General features: G+C 42.2%; 1 protein-coding gene across 8 annotated transcripts in view; it reads left to right on the top strand.

Moving 5' to 3' along the window:
• prdm16 (PR domain containing 16) overlaps positions 1 to 23,307 on the top strand; it is a 190,325-nt gene that overhangs the window by 157,881 nt on the left and 9,137 nt on the right. For 2 of the 8 annotated variants that reach the window (XM_074681446.1, XM_074681441.1), the window contains exons 4-10: positions 9,506 to 9,646; positions 14,305 to 14,407; positions 18,470 to 18,671; positions 18,801 to 18,966; positions 19,225 to 19,378; positions 19,982 to 21,650; positions 21,776 to 21,863. In XM_074681446.1, the coding sequence (XP_074537547.1) occupies positions 9,506 to 9,646; positions 14,305 to 14,407; positions 18,470 to 18,671; positions 18,801 to 18,966; positions 19,225 to 19,378; positions 19,982 to 21,650; positions 21,776 to 21,863 (2,523 nt within the window). Of the gene's footprint in view, positions 1 to 9,505; positions 9,647 to 12,983; positions 13,299 to 14,304; positions 14,408 to 18,469; positions 18,672 to 18,800; positions 18,967 to 19,224; positions 19,379 to 19,981; positions 21,651 to 21,775; positions 21,864 to 23,307 lie in introns of those variants that run through there. The other 6 variants (XM_074681448.1, XM_074681445.1, XM_074681443.1 and 3 more) reach the window with 6 other exon arrangements.

Raw genomic sequence — 23,307 nt, 5'->3', positions numbered from 1 at the left:
AGGTGTGAGTTTTTGTCACTCTTTTAAAGGTTATAGAGTGTTTTATTTTTCCCTTTTTACATTTCAAATTGTTTACTCTCTTGCTGTCCTACCAATTCATTGATCTTGGAGAGAGCCACCACTTTTCTACAGTGCAGAGCCCAAATGGCTTTTCACCTAAAACGTACCTGTAGGCTGGACTGATTGTAGAGTTCTGTTCAGCATCAGCTCCTTTTCATAAGATTAAAAGAATGAGGTAGTAGATGAGTTAAGTGTTTGGACTAACTTTGATTTGATGCTGAGCAGAAGCTGACATGCAGAGGGAAAAAATTCTGTTTCAGTTTTTATTTGGAAACTCCTGTTGTCTGGTTTGAATCATTTAAAATGGGACTGTAAATGAATACTTTTTGTCACACGTCTTCTTTCTCCTGCTTCACTCTCCCTTCATCAGTCACTGTATCAAAAAGCAAACGTTGCAGGAAGTATTCCTTTTTTCGGATGTTAATAAATAATTAATGGCGTTACATGTTCTACAAATTTGGACTGAGCACCACTTCCTTGTTTGTGTTTGCACAGTTCCAGCAATTGTCCTATTCTGTGTTTCACTTCCGATGTCAGTCGATAGAGTGGAGGTCAAGTTGTGTTAGTGTTGAATACTCACTTCCTCGCCTTATTATTTACCATTTTTCCTGGCATGGATGCATTAGGCTTGATTGATTTAGATGCTTTGCTTGAGCTCAGAAATTTAATTTTATGCCCCAGATATCAGCGCTTACAAAAGAGGACCTACTACTGCTGGAATACAGAATCTGAGATCCACAATTTACCTCTACTTATTTTTTTTAATGCATTTTTAACCAGAGCTCTTATTTCAATGCTTCCTTGAGGATTTAGGAAGCACAGATCATAGACTTTGTCAGCTGAAAGCAAAATCTCATTCATGTATTAGCTCCCTAAGAATAGATTACCCAATGCGTAAAAACTTGTATAACTATGTGTTGCAATAACACACTAATAAAAAGCCTGCATACTCATAAATTAAATATTTGAGTATGCATTTGCATTTGGAGCCTTTTTGATACAGGCATACAGAAGTTCTTGTAGCTGATAAACTGCCACTTTATTCGCTGAGCATTGCCTCCAGCCTATAAACACATTCCTTACAAACTCTTCCTTTTTCCCAGTTAATAATGAACCAAAAAAGCAAGGGCAAGCTATCTTTTTTCTTCTCTGGAGATTGTAAACAATTCTTTCAGCTTGTTTCAGGCATAAGTGTTCTCTATTGATCCTCTGATTTCTGTGACAAAGACTAGAACATGTCTGGCTCTGAGTTCAGTGTGTGTACTCCTGTTTGTCACAAACTTATTCTAGTCATTACTTTTCACCTACAGACAGAGTGTGTGATCCTGATGTTCTGTTCTCATATTTCTCCGTTTACACACTGCACCTGCTCCAGTATAATGAGCCAATATATCTGCTCACTAATTGCCCTAAATACATATCATAAAGGCCGGCCTATTAAAAGGCTGTTTAAAAGTAAAACAGACATGACATGATGGTAACCTCTGAGCGCACACATGCACTTGAACACATCACATTGCGTAAAAACACACGAGTAGAGCACAATCACCTGCACAGACATACAGCACATGAAGGATGACACACACACACACACACACACACACACACACACACACACACACACACACACACACACACACACACACACACACACACACACACTCACCGAGGCAGTTAACAAGTGGCTGTAAATAACACAGCACCGTTCCATTAATGGGGTCCGGTCTGAAAACTTACTGCTTCTCTTCTTTAAGGTGCTCACACTTCCTGTTTTATGTTACCCTTACCTGGCAGTGTGCTCATTGAGATGAGCTGCAGGGGTGCAGAGGTAGACACGGTGATGTGATGCTAGAAATAAAACAGTCTGGCTGTGCAGATGTCATCAATTGATACACTAATGTGAAGCTTCTGTCCTGCTTCAATTAGATGTGAATGCTACCCAGATCTGTTCGTGGTTATTGTTAGATTGAGACAATAAACTTGATTTCAAGAAAACTGCCCAAAAAACTCTGCAGCCTCCGATAATTTGAAAAATGAGTCTGCAAACATCGAAGTCAGAAAGTAACTGAGACCTTTGAATCTAATTATCCATGTGGATTAAATTATTGAATCATCAGTGGCCCACATTATAAAGTACTATTTGCCCCTCTTTGTTTTGCAATTACATTATTAAAGAGCTAATTCAAACTAATATATCATCTGGGACTATTTTATTTTAATGTGATGCTGAACTATAATCAGACATCCTTTTTTTTCTTTTTAAAACATTTGGCTTTTCTGTGTCAGTGTGTGTCAGTCTTCAACATTTAACAGTTTTTAAATAAAATCAGTTGCAAGAAACAACTACATTAGGAGGATAATTATTCAGGCGTCAGTGAAGGGGAAGAAAAGCATGATTCAAAATTGATTTGATGTTGCAATGATTTTGAGAGTGTGGGAGATTGACAGGGAAACTGTCGCACACTAACCACAAATGATAGCTGTGTGATGGTGACTATAGAGACGCTGATTCAAGAGAACCAAGTTAGGTCGTTAATGAGATGGACCACATTCTGACACTGTGCATGGAGACACACACACACACACACACACACACACACACACACACACACACACACACACACACACACACACACACACACACACACACACACACACACACACACACACATACACACTACATACACTACAACCCAGATGGCTTTTACAAGGCCCCAGGCCCTCCCCGGCCTGCCTGCCTGGTTTTTAATTATGTCGATGGCTGCCCAGCCCAGATAAAATGGGTCACATTTAACATGCCTTCACTCACCTTCACAGTCTCCATGCATATACACACACACTGCTAATACACACTCCAACCTCACGTTGCTTAGGCACTTCGAATCCCTTCAGCTTAATATGAAAATGCAGGAACAGACAATTTCACAGCAGCTTCTTTTTTGACAGACAACAAAAAAAAACAAGTGTGTGTGTGTGTGTGTGTGTGTGTGTGTGTGTGTGTGTGTGTGTGTGTGTGTGTGTGTGTGTGTGTGTGTGTGTGTGTGTGTGTGTGTGTGTGTGTGTGCATGTATATGGATTTACAGCCTGTTTCCTCTTTAGCTGTCATTAGGCTGCCAGACATAGCTTCACAGGTGTACTATTACCAGCATCAGTAATTGGCCTTGTACACACACACACACTCTCTCTCACACACCCTCTCTCACACACCCCCAAACACACACACACACACACACACACACACACACACACACACACACACACACACACACACACACACACACACACACACACTCTTTTTTTAAAGACCCAATCCATACTCTCAGCAGGGCTCTTCTTGATGGAGCACTTCACCTCTTCTGCTTTATTTTGACATTTAACTTTTACACAATATTTGATCTTCATCGTGAGGATGGTTCAGTAAGAGCTAAGTGTGTAGAAACCTGTGAGGAGTCATGTCTATGTGACAAAGTGGCTTGCGGAAAAATGTTGACAAACCACACAATTGAATTATTCTTTGCGACGCTTTATCATTCAATTCTTTTAAATTTTAATTTGAAATACTGCATTTTGACTAGGGATGGGTAACAAATTAGGTACTTTTGTTGGTACTGACCGAGTTCTGTCAAAAGTACTGGGTACCGATTCAAACCAAAAAGTACCATGTTTAGGTACCTAAATGCATCCTTGTTACTGTGAGGGAGAGGAAGAGTAGGTGATTTTCCATGCTGGATATGAACACAACATTACAAGGTTGTAATTGAAGAATAATTTTGTTAAATTGAAATTTTTTGTATTTTATTATTAAACACATTGATATTTTTTTACCACATAAACTCAAAAAAGTACAGAAAATAGGTACCGTAGAGTACTGGTACTTATTGCCAAGTACCAGGCTTTGGTACCATTTTGTTCCAAATGTGAAAGGTACCCAACCCTAATTTTGACTGAAATTAATTCTGAATTTTTAATTTTGAGCAGATAGTAAGGCCTTCACCAACTCACCTGCCTCTGTTTTAATGTGTTTGGTTTGCAAACATCATTTGGCACTTTAGGATAAAGCAACCTTTTTGTGTGCGGTGTACATTTTTGAATTTTGCATCAGTTGTACAGCTGATAATGGTTGGTCTGATTCTGAGTTTAGAAAGAAATCATTTGATAGTCCCTTTTTGCTAAGCTCTTGAAAGTGTAAACTTTTCCTTTTGAATCTGTTAACATATTGTATACAAATGTTATGAATGTGTGAAAACATAAATTACATTAAAAAGTTGTACAGCAGTCTGTGATATGAAGTGTTTTTAAACTAGAGCACAAATTAAAGGAGGAAATCTTTCAATAGCTGTATAACTTTATTACTGATAAAATTTTGTGACATTTTGTATTTTTCAGTTTTTTGTACATTATTTTATTTCTTCACTGGATGAACTTGGCTAGCAATATTTTATAGGTTTATTTAATAAAACAATTTTTCACAAGAGGCTTTTCAGTTTGTGAACCATGTTTCAGAAATTCAAAATTGTGATGACATGGTTTTTCCTCTTCCTTCATATCTAACTGCTCCTGCTGTGATAACCGTAAATGTAACATAACATAAAATATGTAACGTAATTGAATAGAAGAAACCTCTTTCTTTCGCTCTTCTCTCTCTGGATGCCTTCCTGTCTTTAATTCTCTGTATTTTTCTTTCTTCTCCAAGAGAAGGCTCATTGACAGGACCCCTTGTGTGCCTGTCCACCTCTCACCTCCACACACACACACACATACACACACACACACAAATGCTGACACACACACAATAATTTAGACCGTTGAGTGATGTGGCAGGGTAGGGTCATCTCTGCAGGCCCCCATCCATCACACACACACACACACACACACACACACACACACACACACACACACACACACACACACACACACACACACACACACACACACACACACACACACACATGTGAATGTGCACAAACACATCAGAGGCTGTGGGGATCTGTACTCTGTCAGCCACTTTATTAGTCCGTATATGTGTGCGTGTGTGTGTTTGCGTGTGTGTATGCGTGTGTGTGTATGCATATGTTCAGGGGCCTCCCAACTGGAAACAGATCCTTCTGCAGAAAGGATACACACTTTCACACACACTTCTTTATTTCTTGTTGGTCGTCCTGCAGCTTAATTTGCAACACCTCTAACAACCAGCTCTGCAGCCCACTTCACAGCCACTCAATCTGTCACTGTCACTGCGCTGTTTCCATCACTGGCGCTCTCACTCTTAGGGGTAAAACAGAGGGGGCATGTGTGCATGTTATACTTACTTTGTCCAACATTTTTGAATTGTTTTTTGTTTGTGAGTACAGCTGCTGAGAGAGGATGGAAGTTTTATTTCCATTCCTTCTTCTCTGTGAAGGGAGATTTCATACCAGGCTGCCCCCTAGCTGTTTCAAGGGGTAGTGCACACAGTTATGCACCCAAGTCTATTATTCATTCCCTTTCTCTGCCCCAGAAAATAATTTTCATCAAAGAAGATTTAGAACAAGATCCAGCATAAGCACCAGTCTCACTTTTGGGTATTTTCTTTTTTCAAGCTAAGTGTGTCAGACGTTACTTCAGGATTTGTGAACCAGTGAAGAGTCTGCAATCTCTTAAACTTTGACTCTTCTGTCCGTCATAGCCGCATGTACACAAATTCATGCAAACAAGGGCGTGTTCACACATTAAAACCCAGGGCAGAGCAGCAACACACTAAAGTCACACTTTGTAAAAATATCCCCTCACAGACATACAACAACCGAACAGCTACTTCTCACACACCATAAGTCTGCTTCTATCTCCATCTCAGATCAAAATCACAATCGCCACTGTGCTCTGAGTTGCCATTTCCATTTTCTGCCCTCCGTCATACAGAAAATAATATGTACCTTGTCACCAACGTCTGCCCGTACAAGCAACTTTCCTCTACTAATTCAGCCCTGCACGCCACACACATCTGTCAGATATAACTGGCTGAGGAGAGGGCATGCCGAGACATCCATTAATGGTTCCTAGCTGTCAAAGGTTCCCCTTTGTGTTATGAGGAGCGATATAAGTGTCGAGCTCTTATCAGAGCTTCCTGTGGAGTTTGCCCTGCATCCTGTCCACTCAGAGCTGCTTCTCTTTCACTCCAGTCTCATTGTGTCTTTGTGCACATGCATGTGCCAGTGCATTCATGAGTTGTGTGTCCACGAAATATTTTTTTTCTTCTACTGTTAAACTATAGGTCTGGAAAATGATGAAGTTGAAGGGAATAAAAGAATAAATAGACATAATAAAAGCAGCAAGTTACCTCTCACTTTTGTGAGTTGTGATATCAATGGGCTCTCTGAAACTTCGGCAGTGCATGAAATAACTGCAACAAAAACCAAAAGAAACACAGGCAGTTGACTGATTTAAGTGAATTTAAAAATGGCTAAAACTTTGGAGGGATCATCTTGACATAACTAAAATCTACGAGAACCTTGACAGTAGTGCCCATGTCCACATTAACAAAGTGTGAAGTACTGTTAAAAGTTGAACCTGGAAATCTGGAAAACTGTGAACTATGACAAAGTCTACAAATAACTTCACTATCTATTTTAATTCCACTTCTAGATCAACTTTGTTGACCTGAAGTTTTAGGTAGAACCTGTTTCATTATGAGAGGGCAATTGTTTCCATCCTGTGATCTAACAATAAAGATCTGATGTATCATAGTCCAGAAGTATTCTTAAAATGTGCTGATTGTTTGACATAGCACAAACAAGCAGATTCCAAATACAGAGGATATCTGAGCTATACACAAAAATTGCAAAACCAGCTAGTGCAAGATAGTTGTGGCTCAACACTGGCTGTAATGAAACTCTTTGAAATCATTCAAGCAGCTGTTTTTATATCTTTAGAGTGTATTTCTAATGAGGGGTGAGAACTTTAGAGGAAAACTTAGAGCACCATATTTGCTTTGTTTTGTGGAAACCTCTTTGCACATGAAGCTGATGATCCCCCTCCCTCCCATCCTGTGGTTTGGGGTGGGGGGGTAGAAAAAGAAAGGTAAATAAACAAACAATCAGCCATGGGCTTGTTCTGGCTCTCCTTCTCTGTTGCACCTCATTTGAAGCCTTATAAATCAGGCTTCCACCCGGAGACAGGGTGTTAGTAGGCCTCCCGGTCTACACACGTACGCACACACTCATGCACAGACAAAAACACGACACACACAGGTCTGCTGCTCATTAAGCCCATGATCAGACCTGTGTGTGTGTGTGTGTGTGTGTGTGTGTGTGTGTGTGTGTGTGTGTGTGTGTGTGTGTGTGTGTGTGTGTGTGTGTGTGTGTGTGTGTGTGTGTGTGTGTGTGTGTGTATAGGAGAAGGAGGGGGCAAAATGTGTGGTTGAATGCTACCATGCCTCATATGTTGGCATGGCAGCACTAATGCATGCAAGTCTCTCTGACTTTCCTCTCGACACCTATTCCGCCTGAAAAAGAAATAATCCCACCTTGAGTCCATCTGGATCTCAATGTGTTCATAAAACATGTAAGGAACCTGCTGCAGGTCCCCGGCAACACCATGACAAGTGCACTCTGACTCCACCGCCTGCAGAAAGATATTGGGTGGAGTAGTAGGTGTGTAGGCGGGGGTATGCCTGGTTAGCTTTCAGTGACTGTTTTCACACATAAAATAAAGGCCTGGACTCGATCAAGGCAAGTGTTTAAGTTGTAAAGTGGAAGCAGAAAGAGGCAGTAGCTGTAGATGTAGAGTGTGAGCATTGGATCAAATCTGAGTTTTATTTATAAGCTCCTCCAGTGGACATTATCACATTATTTCCATCTCAGTATCTCAGTGTGAATCACTGAACATATAAAACAGGAACTGAGTTGAACTTACCACTCTCACAATCAGCACATACATTTACATAAGGAGCAGCTATGGTTTTTATTTCAGGCTGGTGGAACAACCTGTCCACACACAAGTCACAGGTTTTGATTATTTTCAGCCACTGAACGACACTGTTGTGATAAAATAAGAGTAAAAAGTGATGAAGGTTCCCTCACCTTGGCTCAAAGTGGCATAGTGCAAAAATGAAATGTATCGTAAAGCTGCGAACTGAACCATGCACACCCCATTCGTCTGAAACTGTCGCCCTTTTGTTGAACAAAGCACATGGCAGTTTTTCCACACCTCCAAACCAGACCTGTTACATATTTACTCCCCAAACTTGGCACCTGCACCCCCACCCCACCAAAATACACCTTCTGCACGCGCTCACCCAGACAAAACAGAACATGACCATTCACACTTTACAAGCTGGGGGAAAAACCATGAACATGCCTTCAGAAAAGCAACAAATCAGAGAGGTTCGCGAACTTTGCACATCTAAAAACGTCAGAGGGCTCCTTGGTTCTTCTCCGTCACACCTCGGTTTCCTTCAGCAGACATTTGACTGTGATTAGGAGCACAGAGACTCAAGCTAAAGGTCAGCGCTAGACCCAGGGCCAGGCTGATTGGGAGTTGTAATGAGAGGAGTTGTTCTGTCTCTGGCTGACTCTCCCTGGAGGATTCACACAGTCTTAGTATCACATGCAGTGCTGGGGTGAAATCTGAGCTTCAACACCAACTTTACGGAAAGGTTGAGCGTGTGGGTTTGAGCCGAGCCACCCACAGATTCCACAGCACCATAAACACCAAACGTATACAGAAATAAATGCAAACGTAGGACCCAAAAAGAGAAAGCTAATTTCCAACCCCAAGGAGTCTTTGAAATTTCTGCCCCCCCCCCCCCCCCCCCCCCCCCAAAAAAAAAGGTATTTTAACAGAACTGTAATGGAACTACAATAGGTGATAGTTGTTAACTGGTTCAGTCTTGTAATCAGTTACATCTATGTGAAGAATGAGGTCCTCTTTTGTGCAAACATTAAGCATTGTTACCCCTTCCTGGTTGTCCCCTGACTTTTTTTGCTCAACAATAAGCCCCTCTTCTCCCCTTCATCTCCTCCTCTGCTTCCTCCTTCACTTCTACCTCCATCCTCCTTCATTCCCTGGGAAAGCGGGTAACATGAAACCTGCTGTTCATGGGGGGTGAGGGGGTTACAAAGGGTGATCAATATGTGCCAGAGAAAGTCTGTAGACAAGTGAAAGAAGCCACAGTTTGTTCACTCCCTCCTCCTTTCTCCTCCTCTTCCTCTCCCCCCGTCTTGTTGTCAGGATTGACAAGGTTAGGTGGTCTTAACACCCACTGACATGTTGCTTCTGTTTGTCCTGAAGTTGACTGACATGAAACTCCTGGCACAGTCTCTTTATACCCTCCATCCTGAAAACCCCTTAGCCCCTTTTGAAAATGCTGTTTTTAAAAATGTGCCAGATCCATATTTATTGATGTGTTTATTTTTGTTAAACTTGGGGATTTTTTTGTAGAGGTAATAATTCGGTTCTTCTCCAACAGGTGGTCAACGACATGGGTAACATCAAGTTTGCGCTGGACACAAGCCTGGACGTCAACAGCAACAGCTGGCTCAAATACGTCCGCTCTGCCCCGACATTCGAGGAGCAGAACCTCGCCGCCTGTCACCTCACGGGGGACCAGGTGAGTGACATGACCGAGATGTCCTGGCTTGGTGTGTGGATGTGTGCAACAGAAACAGCATTATTTTGTCCACGAGATGCAAAGACAAGGGGGAGTAGAAACAGAGTTTTGTGTGTTGTTTCGTGTCATGGTGGCAAAACGTACGCACCAGTAATGACAAAGGGATGGTGGATGTGTGTGTGTGTGTGGCTGGGCCAGTTGCCAGTGCTGATAGGAAATGACCCATGTAACGAGGCTGAAGAATAGCCCGGCTTTTTTTTGTTCCACAACAACTTTTGTCCAAGGAACAGACTGTGTCTGTAGAGGCAGCAGTTTCCCGCATTTTTTGCTTCATATGTCCTGACCTCACTCTGTCTCTTTTACCTTCTCCCCCAGTCTCTTTCCCCTGTGTCAAGCAGTGGATAATTTTGGAGAGATTCCCAGCCAGTGCCCATAAAACCCCAACTGCTTAACTAGCCTTAACCCAACCCCATACAATGTGTGCGCTACAACTTACTGTTGCGATAAAGCACATGTCTCTGTTTCTGTAGATCCTGCATATGCAACATTTGCTCTGCTGACTCTTGTCCCAGTTTAAAGCAGTAGTGTTGCCATAAACTGACACATATTTCCCCTCATCTCAGAAGAGATTTTTCATTCCTTATTGCCATACAGTGCATACAGAAGAAATGAATCCATAAAAAGCACTGACATAAACCATGATAGCAGTATGTCATGGCCAAATGCATCCCTTTTACTTCCCGTGTGTTTCCACATTCCTGTCACTCTACTCTTATTTGTCTCCTAATCCCTGCCTACACAACTCTTTCCCATTCCCGTCTCGCTCTCAGGCCGCCTGTTCCTCGCAGTCTTTGTCTCCTCTCTCTGTCCTCGTGTCTTGATCTGCCACCTGTCACTCTGTCACACGGAGGGGACAGGCTAGTGTGTCCATTTAAGCTTCAGACATTAAGCCTGTTCGATAGAGAGAAAAGGGGGCTTGGACCAAGTAAGAAGGGGAACACACAGGGGCCTCTGAGATTGACAAGCACCAATTGGCTGGCAACACCAACCCGTCTAATCCTTTTAAGATTTTCACATCAGTGCCCCCTGCCACCGCCACACAATGTCAAAGAAAGAATCAGGGCACTAGTGAAAATGGTGGAGAATTATCAGGCCCAGAAAAGGCCACATGCATGATTGTTTTTTGATGGCTTTTGCGGATGTTTGTACTTAGCAAACAGCTTTGCTTTTGTTGGCCTGGAGTAGTGGCTCACAGGTATGACCCTATCATTTATTTACAAAAACCACCATAAACATACACAGCCACTCAGTGCTGGGATCCATAATTTAACAGACTATTCAGTGATTTTTTTTCTGCTTTTGTATCAGCATGCACAATGCATGAGTTTATGGAAATATGTGCACACAGGGCAAATTCAAATGCATGCACTAACCTTTTAAAGTGGATAATTTATTTGTTTATTTGTTCTTCATTAATGATGTAAGATGACCAAACGTGTGCGTGACCATGCATAATTTATTTATTTATTTGTGGCCATGAAATAATTTAGAACTATGTCATATATTTATTCCTGTCACATCTGTCAGCTCCAAACACTTTATGTGCTTTGGACACATTTTCTAAGAGGTGCTCTGAGGTTTTTGACACAAGATGCATGCTTGTGTCTGTGTGTCAGAACAATGCTGTAGCGCTCTGCGGAAAAATAATTTTGTCCTCTTTTCCTCTAAATCAGGGCACAAACAAATCAAAGCAATTTAAGCAGTGGCTATCACTATGTCCAGTCTGCAATTTTATATAAAGATCAATATCTTATCACTAAAAATGGCTGAAAGTTTTTAATACTTTGTGTCTTTATGTAAAATATGTGTGTGTTGCTTTGTATGTCTGTTTGATGGAGGTTGTTATAAACCACTCCATTTGTCTTAGAATGCCATCACTGTGCTTGTGTGTGTGTGTGTGTGTGTGTGTGTGTGTGTGTGTGTGTGTGTGTGTGTGTGTGTGTGTGTGTGTGTGTGTGTGTGTGTGTGTGTGTGTGTGTGTGTGGGTAGGTGGGTGCGTGTGGGGGGTGATAAGGCACCAAAGAGAATATGAACCTCTTACACTTTCTTGTCAGTGCGTCATCTTTTGTGTTTCGAGTTCTTTCCAACGCTGTTTGTTCTGCCCTTCTACCCCTGGATGGATCCATCAATACGTAGACACTTGTGTGTGTGTGTGTGTGTGTGTGTGTGTGTGTGTGTGTGTGTGTGTGTGTGTGTGTGTGTGTGTGTGTGTGTGTGTGTGTGTGTGTAAGAGGCCACAGTGGGAGATTATTACGGGCCCTGCGGCTGTCATTGATCGATGATGCATCTGTTCCCTGAGCACTGGACAGAGATGAGAAAAGGTCATGACAGGCCTGAGTGTCTGAGTGTGCAGGCCCAGAATACACACACACACATACACACACACACACACTGACATACACACATGAAATGCACAAAAACATAGATGTGCTGCTACTGCCACAGAAAAATATTGCAAAGCATTTGACTATCTTAACTCATTCATTGGTTTTATTGCTAGGAAATGAAAATAGTGGTGGCCTTTGCAGCGTGATATTATCACGCAAATAAACATTAGTCACTGTAGTAAATGTAAATCATATTAAAATAGCATTTTTATTACCCGCTCAGTTAGTTTTGGATGATTAGAAAAGAAAAAAAAAATGCTGAGCATCCTGAATAATCATATTTGATATTCATTTTTGTCTCTCATGTCGATGCGTGTAGCCATCATCTCTCTTTAAAAAAATGATACGATTAAAATAACTGGGCAAAAGGCCAAACAAGACAACATTTTTAAATAACTTTTTAAAAAATATTTGACAGAGAATCCATTGGCAGGATGTTTTAATTTTTTACCATTTTAATTTAAATTTAAAATGTGAGTTGTTTGTTTTTTTTTAAACTTTAGGAGGTGAAACAATAAATAGGAGCTCTTATCAGTTGTGTTGTTAAATGTAAGCCAGAGCTGATGAGATACAACGGAATAAACATACAATCTCCAACAGGCCCTTTGATGGATGTTCAGTACTTTGGTCCACGCTCGTGTATGCTGTGTTCACCCGCGTGTTCAAGAGGGATGAGTGACAGAAAGAGTGCGAGTCTTTCCGGCAGCTTTAGACACTTTTCACATCAATAATAGATTCATCAAGCGGCGGCTGCGATCGGAGATGCGGGGAGGGGTCTGTGCCACATATCCCTCAATCCTTTTGGCTGAAGATAAGACGAGGAGGAGTGGCCGACGGGTAACCGACGGAGCACCAAGGGGCAATAGGGAATCACTAATGAGAGAGAGTCAGAGAGAGAGAGAGGGAGACTCATCATCATCATCATCAAAGACGCGCTCACTGACTAGATTACAGCCCAGCAGACGAGAGGGGCAGAGGGTTTCATCCAGCCACAGGGAACCATCACCGACCGTTCGCAGCGCGCCTTGCCGTCCTGCGACCCCCTCTCCCCGGTCCCGTCTGCTCCAGCGCCCCGCTCCTTCGCCGGTTCTCCTACTATGGGTTGTGTTGCCAACTCCACCGGGACTGAAGTGCTTCTGCAGCTGGAGGCTCTCCGCAGCGCCGCGCAACTTTCCCAACTCCTCCGTCTGACGGAGAAAAGAAAGGTCAGGTCGATATAGCGTAAAAAAAGATTTCCACAGCTTTTTGATGTCCACCTTATTTGCTGCTATGATGCTGATAAATTATCCAAAATAGTGGTAAATTAATTTGTGCTGTAAATCATTTTAGGCCTCCACTCCTTGTTCTTAGTCTTTCAAAAGCGCACCAAGTCTTGAAGTTAATTTCACCGGCCTGTCTGTGTCAGTGTGTCTAGCTCAGTGAGTGTGTGACTGTGTGTGCTCAGTCTCCCGAATCGCTTTGACGTGGTTTTATTGGTGCAGAGCGCCCCCATGTGCTCACAGGTCAAAACTGCTCTCGGCTTGAGACTGAAGCTTTGCACTGTGCTTGGGGATGCACGATGTTGTAACAGCGTACTTTGTCATCGGGCAATAACTATGATCATGTTCAATAAAATATCTTTAGATTTCTTTTGTTTTAGCTGGTAGGCTTATTTTGGTTTATTTGCGTTGTGAGCTAAATAAAGGCTTTCCCTTTTTCATTTACGTTATTGAAAAGGCCTAAGCATGGCCTTGAATTGTCTCTCCTGTTGTCTCTTCTATTCGTTGACTTTTTTTCTTAACAGTATTGTTTTCGTTTGTGGCTTATTTCCTCATATTGATATATGGCTTTTACATTAAGCTTTCCCACTTTTATTTATTTATTTGAAGTCGCGCAATACACATGAAAGCAGCTGTTGACATTTGGTTCATTTTTCGTTTCACCCAGTGCTTCTTTGGTTTTCAAAATCAGATTATTTTAATTTAAGTAATTCATTTTTCGCTGTTTGTCTCTTTTTTCGTGAGTTGTGAAAAGTAAATATATTAACAACTATGATTTTTCTTAGGAAAGTTGTAAATGTAAATTTAAAAAAAAAAATGTCAAAAAAGGAACAATGTCTCACAACTCCGCTGTATTATCAATTTATTTTTAGACTCTTTCTTTCATTTCTCTGATATTAAACATGTGGCGTACTGACCTAAAGTTTAAGTGTGTCTTTGTCTTTTTCTGCAGATTTATTACAAAGCAGTCCGGGACATCGAAGCAGGGGAGGAGCTTTTAGTGTATATGAAGGACGGTATTTTCCCCGAGGGATCCATGGCACCGAACCTACAAGGTAAGATTAATGCGCGTCATTAGCGCACATTTTAAACAAACTCCAACCTGCATCCTGTGGTTCCTGCACGGCAAACTCCCTCCGTAACCCAGCTAATGTGACGGAAAAAGACACCATCTCTTCCAACTTTTTTTTTCCTTTTCTCTCTCCCTCTTTAAGAAATGGGAATTATTCGAATCATAAATTTCCAGTGTGGAATTAAATCCCACATTAAAGCGTCTGGTTAGAGGCCGTCCTGGAGCTGTCATCCGAAAGATGCCTGCCAATAATGCTCTTACAATGCTGCTTTGGGCCTATGCCTGAAGTACTGTATTAGGGCGTCAATTGGCACTTGTCAAATTCAACTCTCTTCGAGCAGAAATGTTCTGTTAACGGAAGGCGAAGTCAAACTGAAATGGTGAGGAGGCCCCGTCCTTGGTGAGGAACTCATCGGGATACGGGTGCTCGTAGGGACTTCTAAATCGAATTCTGTTTATTCCATCTGCCAACGAATACTGCTAATGCTAGCTTGTTATTCTTAACATTTGCACTCTCCTCAGGGATTTCAGGAGGTTTTTGTGGTCATCAGGCTAATAAAGTATCAGATTCACACGGAGTTTGTAATGTGTTAATGTCCAATGTGTCGAATTAAAAACACATTTTGTAAAACACAGAGTAGCCTAGCTAATCCGCACAGTTAGAATTAAATACCAGGCTTTGATAAACAGAGACGTGAGGTTTTTCAGTGTGCAAGTACTCTTAGCCTAATGAAAAAAAAATTGGTGTCAGGAAACAAAAACAATGTAATAAGGATCTCCCAGGTCTTTCTACAGTCACCTTCAAGCTAAATTTTTACTTCAAGCAGTTTTAATTGTGTGATTTTACTATGTATAACAAAACAGGCCAGTTTATGTTAATAGAAAAATAAGAAAATTTTTCCAAAGTCTCCCCTACACACACATTCCCCAGAGTGGGTAACCTGAGTCACTGTGCTCTCTACCTTCAAACCATGCCCCTGTACGTCAGACTGAATAAGTCTAATATTTTATCTCATAATCTAACTTGGACAGCTGTTCGCTGTCAACCCAAGCTTTTCATTCAAAGTTCACTAAGGCAGAAAAGGGGCCGTGGTTCCGCTGCATTTCTTTAAACATCTTGGACTTATTTTGGCAAGCTGCTGTTGTCAGGTAACATTGTTTTGTTGTGTTTCCAGTCTTTCTGGAACCATAGTTTTAGAAAAGAAAAAAAAATCAGATTACTCTTACTTGTCATTGATTATAAACCGGTGGAGGGGAGGACGAAATGTTTGTGAGATGTTCTGTGGTAAATCAGTTTTTCCCCCTCTTGCCTGCTGCACATTGCGTGCACTGATCTTCATGCCAAAGAAACAGAGAAAAACAGGAGCTCAAAGAAAGCCTGATTATTGAAAAGAAGCAGATCGGTGTGTTGCATAAAGGACATCAAAGATAGAGCACACTTGTAAATGATTTGTTCAATTCCTCATGTGTACAGTACGTATGTGAACGCAGACAGAGACAAGAGTCGCTCTACCTGACAGATTGTGTGTGTGTGTCAGAGCCAAAGTATTTATGTAATGTTTGTTGGTGTGAGAGAGGGCTGAGACAGAGAATCACTGATATATATACACTGACGGATATTTGTTGTGTTGAACAGAACAACAGAAAGAGAAAAGAACCTATACAGACCGAGTCTACCTGCAGAAAGATTGGTGTGTGCGTGTGTGTGTGTCTCTTAAAAAGAGAGGTAGCAGAGCTGAGTGGGAGCTTGGCAGTGCAGCCCTGTTCTCTATGTCTGGCTTATCAGAGAAGGAATTTGAAGTAGAGGACTTGAGGAGTCCCCCGAGACCTCACCCATGCCCCCAGATTAGCTGCTAAACTGCACATAATTGTGCTTCCCTTCGTCTCCCAGAGAGCTATTAGTCTCCCCTTATAACCCCCCCCCTCTCCAAACCCCACCCACCATTACAGAAAAAAAATACGAAAAAAAAAAAAAAGCGGCACACACTAATGCATACAAACAAGCAGATTTCGTCATGTGCATCCTCATGAACACACATATTTGCATTCAATCACAGGTTTACTTACTTCTGTTACTCAAAGAGCTTATCACATCACACACTTTCCCAGTGTCTTTGAATTTAACTGTGTGCTACAGTTCTGTGTGAGTCACTATAAAAGAAATGGTTTAAGCACATGAAGGAGACGGAAAAAAGTTTCTGGTGTTGAGACGTTTGAGCTTCAGAGAAAACAAAAACCAACTCTCTCACAGTTAAACTCTCACCTTCTATGAAGCGTGTGTTCGCTCCTGTCAAAGTGAGCGAGTTAGTTTAGCATTTGAGCCCAGTGTAATGGCCCATTGACCAGAGGGTCATTTATCCTTCTCCCCAAGGTTACACACATTGATGTTGCTACACTAATGCCCTTTTAATGTGTCCAAGAAGTTCCAGCTGGATAAACGGTCACATGCAGTAGAAACAGGTGAGCCATGCACTGTAAGTCATTTTGGATAAACTCATTTAGTGCAGCTTGGAATGATGGATGGGTGTGTGTGGCATGTTGGGACACCTGGGGGGCCGACTCAGGCGTTGGCTGCTCAGGTCATGGCAGAGAGGGGATGGCAGGTTGGCGCTGATATCACCATGGGGTTGGCGCCACCATGCCCCTGCTTACTTCTGTTCCTCGTGGCTCATTCTTTTTGGGAAATGGTCACATAAACACACACACACACACACACACACTTACATACATGCCCGCGCACAAAGACACTCCTCTGGGCTTTCCCCTGATCTGTTGAACTTGGCGGCTGACTCAGGAACTTGCTATTGAAAAAGCTGGCCCGAGTTTTATGCATTTGACCTTGGTGGTGAGAAGTATTGTAAAGGTTATCAACATGGAAGGGGAGGACCAACCCTTATTGTTTCCCTTGTGTGCCATTACACCTAGAGTCCGAAAGAAACACTTGTGAAAACAAGCAATTAACAGTGTTAATGAAGGCTACATTTCACTGCTAATTGATTTCCGTTTTATGTAAATGTCAATTGCAGGATTGTTGCTTTAACCATGAATGAGAGTCTGTTTAGCTGTGACTAAAAAAGAAGAGATAGGCAGTGGATTTCTGGTCTTGTTCATTTGTACCAGCAGTTTGTATTGACAGACACATTTTCCACTCATTCAAATTAAAAGCTAGAAATCATCCCAGCTCTTAATTATTTCTTTAAAATTAATCCTGTCTTGGCTTCCAAAAAGTTTACTCACTTTATGTTTGCTTGCATTAAAACCAGCAGGTGCAATTACATGTCCTCCTGTAACTCTTATGTTTAAATACAGAATCTAAAAAGTTGATCAATTGTCCTTTCAAAAGAGTTTTAAGGTGTCCTTCATTGATTTTGGTGGATGTTATATCTTATAACTAGAAAAGCACTCAGAGAGCGCAGACCTCCGCCAAGCATATTGTGATTGTCACACAACACTTTAGTCCTACTTTAATGTTATACTTCCTTTCAGCAGACTGTCTGCTACAATTTGGTGTTAGTTGCTGGTTTTTATGATAATTTGTTGCCTGACAGTGTTGAAAATTATGATAACCCAGTACATGTTTCATATTCCAGATCTTAGTGTCCAGAATATTGCCAGGACCTGGATCACACTTTTACATCCGTCAGAAATTATGGAGACCTTGTCTTGTATTGTTTTGCAAAGCAATCCGACCATTTATCGTGGAGTTATGTACACATATGGTGAAAACAGCTGTATCTCATTATGATAACGAATCCTTAAAAAAAATTCCTGGATCCAGACGGTGATCCGGATGACCTCCAAAATTTAATCACTTCTTCCTTATCCCATTTTGAAGATTTTCTAAAAATTTCATCAAGATCCGTTTGTTACTTTTTGAGTTATGTTGTTCAAAGCCAACCAACAAACAAACAGATGAACTCTCCCAAAACATAACCTCTTTGGTGGAGGTAATTACTTGTATATTAGGATCTATTAGGATCTGAATTGTTTCATGGATATTGAATTGTGTGTGTGTGTTTGTGTGTGTGTGTGTGTGTGTGTACAGACGAGCAGATGTACCGCTGTGAAGACTGTGATGAGCTCTTTACCTCCACCCTTGAGCTGCGGCGGCACCAGAAGTATTCATGCTCCAGTAGCGGCTCAATCTTTGATACCCTGAGAGACGACTTCAAACAGGAACGTGAGGACAGCGACGAGCCCGTCCATGAGTGCAAAGACTGTGAGAAGATTTTTCCAAACGAGTACAGGTACACAGACATTTCTGCCAATATTTCAAACTTCTGCAATCATCAAAAAATGTGCAGCCTCTTGTCCTACAAATGATGCCTTAATAATTCCCTAAATGAACTAAAAAGTATGCTGTCTTCTTTTTCAAGTCTGGGCCAACACATGATAGTCCACACAGAGGAGAGGGAATACAAGTGTGACCAGTGTCCCAAAGCCTTCAACTGGAAGTCCAACCTCATTCGTCACCAGATGTCACATGATAGTGGCAAGCGCTTTGAGTGTGAAAACTGTGATAAGGTACAGCATGCCGGGCACGTAAGTTGTGCACAGGACACCCAGGCTTTATCTGTTGAGAAATGATGCTGGAGTAATGTAGGCTTCACTCATAATGAAGTTTGATATCAATTTACAGAGTCTCAAAGAACATTAGCACCATTAAAGATACCAGAGCAATAAAGATTGAATATTTCCTGTGATGAAAAGATGTAAAAATATTTTGTAAATAGAAAAATACATTTTTGTTGATGAATATGGCCACCATTTGTGTTTTTATACTCTCATTTCAAATTTTAGGTGTTCACAGATCCCAGCAACCTTCAACGCCACATCCGCTCTCAGCACGTGGGGGCCCGCGCTCACACATGTCCTGAATGTGGCAAGACCTTTGCCACCTCGTCGGGCCTCAAGCAGCATAAGCACATCCACAGCAGCGTCAAACCCTTTATCTGTAAGTAGGAGCTTTAGAAGTTAAACAACACTCCGTTTAAACAGAACATCTTTTTCTGTTGTTTTTCTTTTCACTTCATCCACTTTTTTATCTCTCTCAGCAGTTTCTTTTTTATATATATACAATATAGTTTTTTTTTTATATATATCCTGTTCATGTCTCCTGAACAGAGCACACAGGTCCAGGAAGAAGGTGTTTTTTAGCTTTAACTTTGGTTAATTATTGCAACCAGTAGGTTTAATATTTTCAATTATACACTTGGCTTTCTGTGAAAAAGTATTTTGCATGTATCATCAAGTTTTGTTTTTTTAAAACAGTGAAAAAATGACAAAACAGTCATGATAAAAAAAATAGTTTCTTTTGAATTTTATCTTTTTTTCTTATTAGAGGTATACTCATTTTGCACTAAAATGTATATAGTTTCTGAACAATATATTAGCACCATTTTGGCTGTTCAAGATTGCTGAGTTCGCGTTACTCATACAAACAACAACCGTTACTTTCTTTTTTAAAACTTCACATCACCAGTTTCCATGTTTATGTCCATGTTGGTGTTGATGTGGTATTCAAAGTTAGAGACAGTGTTAAAATGGGTTTAACCAGGCCCTGATGGGCTGCGTCTTTTTGCTCCCCCAGGCGAGGTGTGCCACAAATCCTACACCCAGTTCTCCAACCTCTGCCGCCACAAGCGTATGCACGCTGACTGTCGCACTCAGATCAAGTGCAAGGACTGTGGGCAGTTATTCAGCACTACCTCCTCCCTCAACAAGCATCGTCGCTTCTGCGAGGGCAAAAACCATTATGGCTCTCCAGCAGGAATGTTTAACCCCGGCATCCCCATGAGTTCCAGCCCAATCATGGCCAAGGCCAAGTCCCACCACCCCCATCTTACAGGTCTAAACCAGTCAGGTTTGGGCTTCACTGAATACTTTCCCTCCCGACCTCACCCTCATGCTGGCTTGCCCTTCTCCCCAGGACCTCATGGCTTCCCCTCCCTTCCACATGGTTTTCCAGGTATCTTTCCCCCATCACTGTATCCGCGACCACCTTTATTGCCAGCCAGTCCCTTGATAAAGAGCCCACTAGGTAGCAGCAGTCAGGAGGTGAAGCTGCCGAGGAGTCCCTTAGATGCCCCTCCCCTGTCCCTGGTTAGCTCTACAAACAGCAATGGGGGAAACAGTTTGAGCCAGCTGGATGATAAGGACAACAAACTAGATTTGTCTTCTAGTGGAGAGGCCAAGTCAAAATCGAAGATGGTTGACATGTCCGATGGCAGTGACCTTGAAGACGTAAATACCACAAGTGGGACAGATTTGGATACCACCACTGGTACCGCTTCAGGTGATGGGTCTGATCTGGAGAGCGATGGAGAGAGTGAACGTGAGAGAAGCGGTAAAAGGAGGAAGTCATCTGGGACTGTATCAGGTCAAGACAGCCAACAGTTGGATGACACTCATGGTGCGTTGATATCAGCCGTGTCTAGTTCTGGGAACCCCACCATCGATCGTCCCTTTCTTTCCTCTGCATCGTCCCAGCACTCCTTTTTTCCACCACCTGATGAGCAAGCCCTCCCACCCACCACTACGAACGCCAGTGCAGCTACCACAGATTCTATTAAAGCCATTGCGTCCATTGCTGAGAAATATTTTGGTCCAGGTTTGATTGGTCTCCATCAGGAGAAGAAGATGGGTCCATTGCCCTACCATTCCATGTTTCCCTTTCAGTTCCTGCCCAACTTTCACAACTCCCTCTATCCCTTCAACACTGATCGGGCCGCCCTTAATCCCAGCATGTTCTTTAAAGCAGAGCCCAAGTCACCTCGTGAACAGCTGCACAAAATGGTTGTTCCAGGGGCTCCTTCTTCTACAGCAGAGTCCCCGTTTGATCTCACCACGAAGCAGAAGGACACCAAGTTAGCTCCTCCAACCCCATCAAATCCCACAAACCCCAACACTAGCACTGGGAGCAGTAGTGGACCCTTAGCAATATCCAGCAGTGAAGAACAGCCGTTAGACCTCAGCATTGGCAGCCGGAGCAGAGGTGGTCATAATGGTGTGGCAGCAGAGCCACAGAATAGAAAGAACCACATCTTCGGAGTCGGAAAGGGGGTTTCCATCAAGGATGAAACTCCAGCTGGGTTTTCACATCCCCATTCTCAGTTATTGCACCAATCATCCCTCGCTCAGCACCAGCAGCCACAGGCACAACCACACCAGCCACCACCACTGCACTATGCCAAGCCCTCAGCATTCTTCATGGACCCCATATACAGGTATTTCAGCCCCGATTAGAACAGAGACCATTAAATAATGCAAATGCTCTTGTTGTATAGTGTGAGGGTTTAAATACTAGACCTCTGACCTTGGTACGTAACCCTTTACCTTGTTGTTGGTCCAGCAGGGTGGAGAAGAGGAAGCTACTTGACCCTGTAGGAGCACTGAAGGATAAGTTCTTAAGGCCCTCACCACCACTCTTTCATCCACAGGTAGGCTTACAGCATGAACATATGCTCATTGCAAACCTAAGAAAGCACTAGACAGATATGGACAGAAAGCTGCATGTCCTTTGACAAAAATGGGAACAGAACTCCAGGTATTGCAAACGGCTAATTATTCCCAGATGCTATTGACTATTATTTTCAAACCACGTATTATGAGAACATACCTCACTCCTGCCTCCCACGCTGCTTTAACCTGAATTGATAGGGCCCTATGCACCATCATACCACAGTGTTGATGTTATTTTCTCAAGGGTTCTGTATGATTTCTTCCTTTGTTTACTGAATGGCGCCTCTGTACCTCGTCACTTCTACCTTTTTTCAGAAGACACAGTCTGTTATCGCAGCCCCTTTGATAATCAGTCGCATTGTTTGACTGTCCCCAGACTCTCCCTACCTCTACAAATCTTGATTACAGGGAGAGATAGTATTAATAAAAGAGAGAATAATAACCGATTGAATTGTAACAAACCGCCTCTCTTGGCCATGCTAATCTTAGTTGTGGCATTGTTTCATGTACTGGGAGCCCACAAGCCAGCTAATAACTCAACCCCCTCCACGTTTTTTCTCTGTGGCTGGCTGGCTGGCCAGATAATAGCATCGTGTCCATCAAGGACATCCTGTGTTTGTCTCCAGGAGAATGGGGGGCTCTCGTTGGGGAAACAGTTTAATCTGACCTGGAAATCTGTGTCCTCTATCAACTGTGACTGTGCACTCTACTCATTTGGTACATATGCAGACAGATAAAAGTAGATTACTTATGAGTTAGTAGATAAAGCCTTTATCAAAAGGTGATATCTAAATAAGCTACATTGATTTTTTTTTACATTTATATTTGCGTTACAGCAGTTATATTCCAGACACATCGTTCAATATCAACCTCATCATGTTTTGTTACTCTGGAAGATCTCACTTATGCTACATTCTTTTTCTGCATTTTCAAAGCTGTGATCTCAATATTGAACTGTGGCCTAGGTATAAAAAAGTTTTCACAGGCTGCGGCATAAAAGCTTGTCATATCAGAGCTTCTCAGCTGTGATACTCCCAGCAATCCAAACACAATGCCACCTCTAATTCAGTCCCATGACGGAATCTGCCCCCCCCCCCAGACTGCGAATAAACACACTGAGACGGAGTGTCTGTCCCTGTCTCTGCTGTCTCGTACTCACTAAAAAAGGAAGGATGTAAACTCTTTTTGGCAAATAAACTCCTGCATAACCAGCCGCCTTTGTTCTCAAGCTTCTCCTAGGGGAGGGGAAGCTGCTTGCAGTCCAGGAGCAGTGGGGGTTATCACAAACTTTATTCTGACACTCCAATCAGGGATTTAAAATGTCTCAATCTACTGGTTTTCCAGCCAGAAACATGCAGCATTTGCAGAAATAAGAAAGATGGAGAGCACTGGCTCAATGTAGGAAAAAAGAAGGTGTACTGA

Source organism: Halichoeres trimaculatus, unplaced genomic scaffold, assembly GCF_033239565.1.
Source record: "Halichoeres trimaculatus isolate MK-OKI-2021-1 unplaced genomic scaffold, fHalTri1.1 fHalTri1_scaffold_11, whole genome shotgun sequence".
Lineage (NCBI taxonomy): Eukaryota > Metazoa > Chordata > Actinopteri > Labriformes > Labridae > Halichoeres > Halichoeres trimaculatus.
Note: the sequence above shows the minus strand (reverse complement) of the source record. Positions and strands in the feature narration are given on the sequence as shown.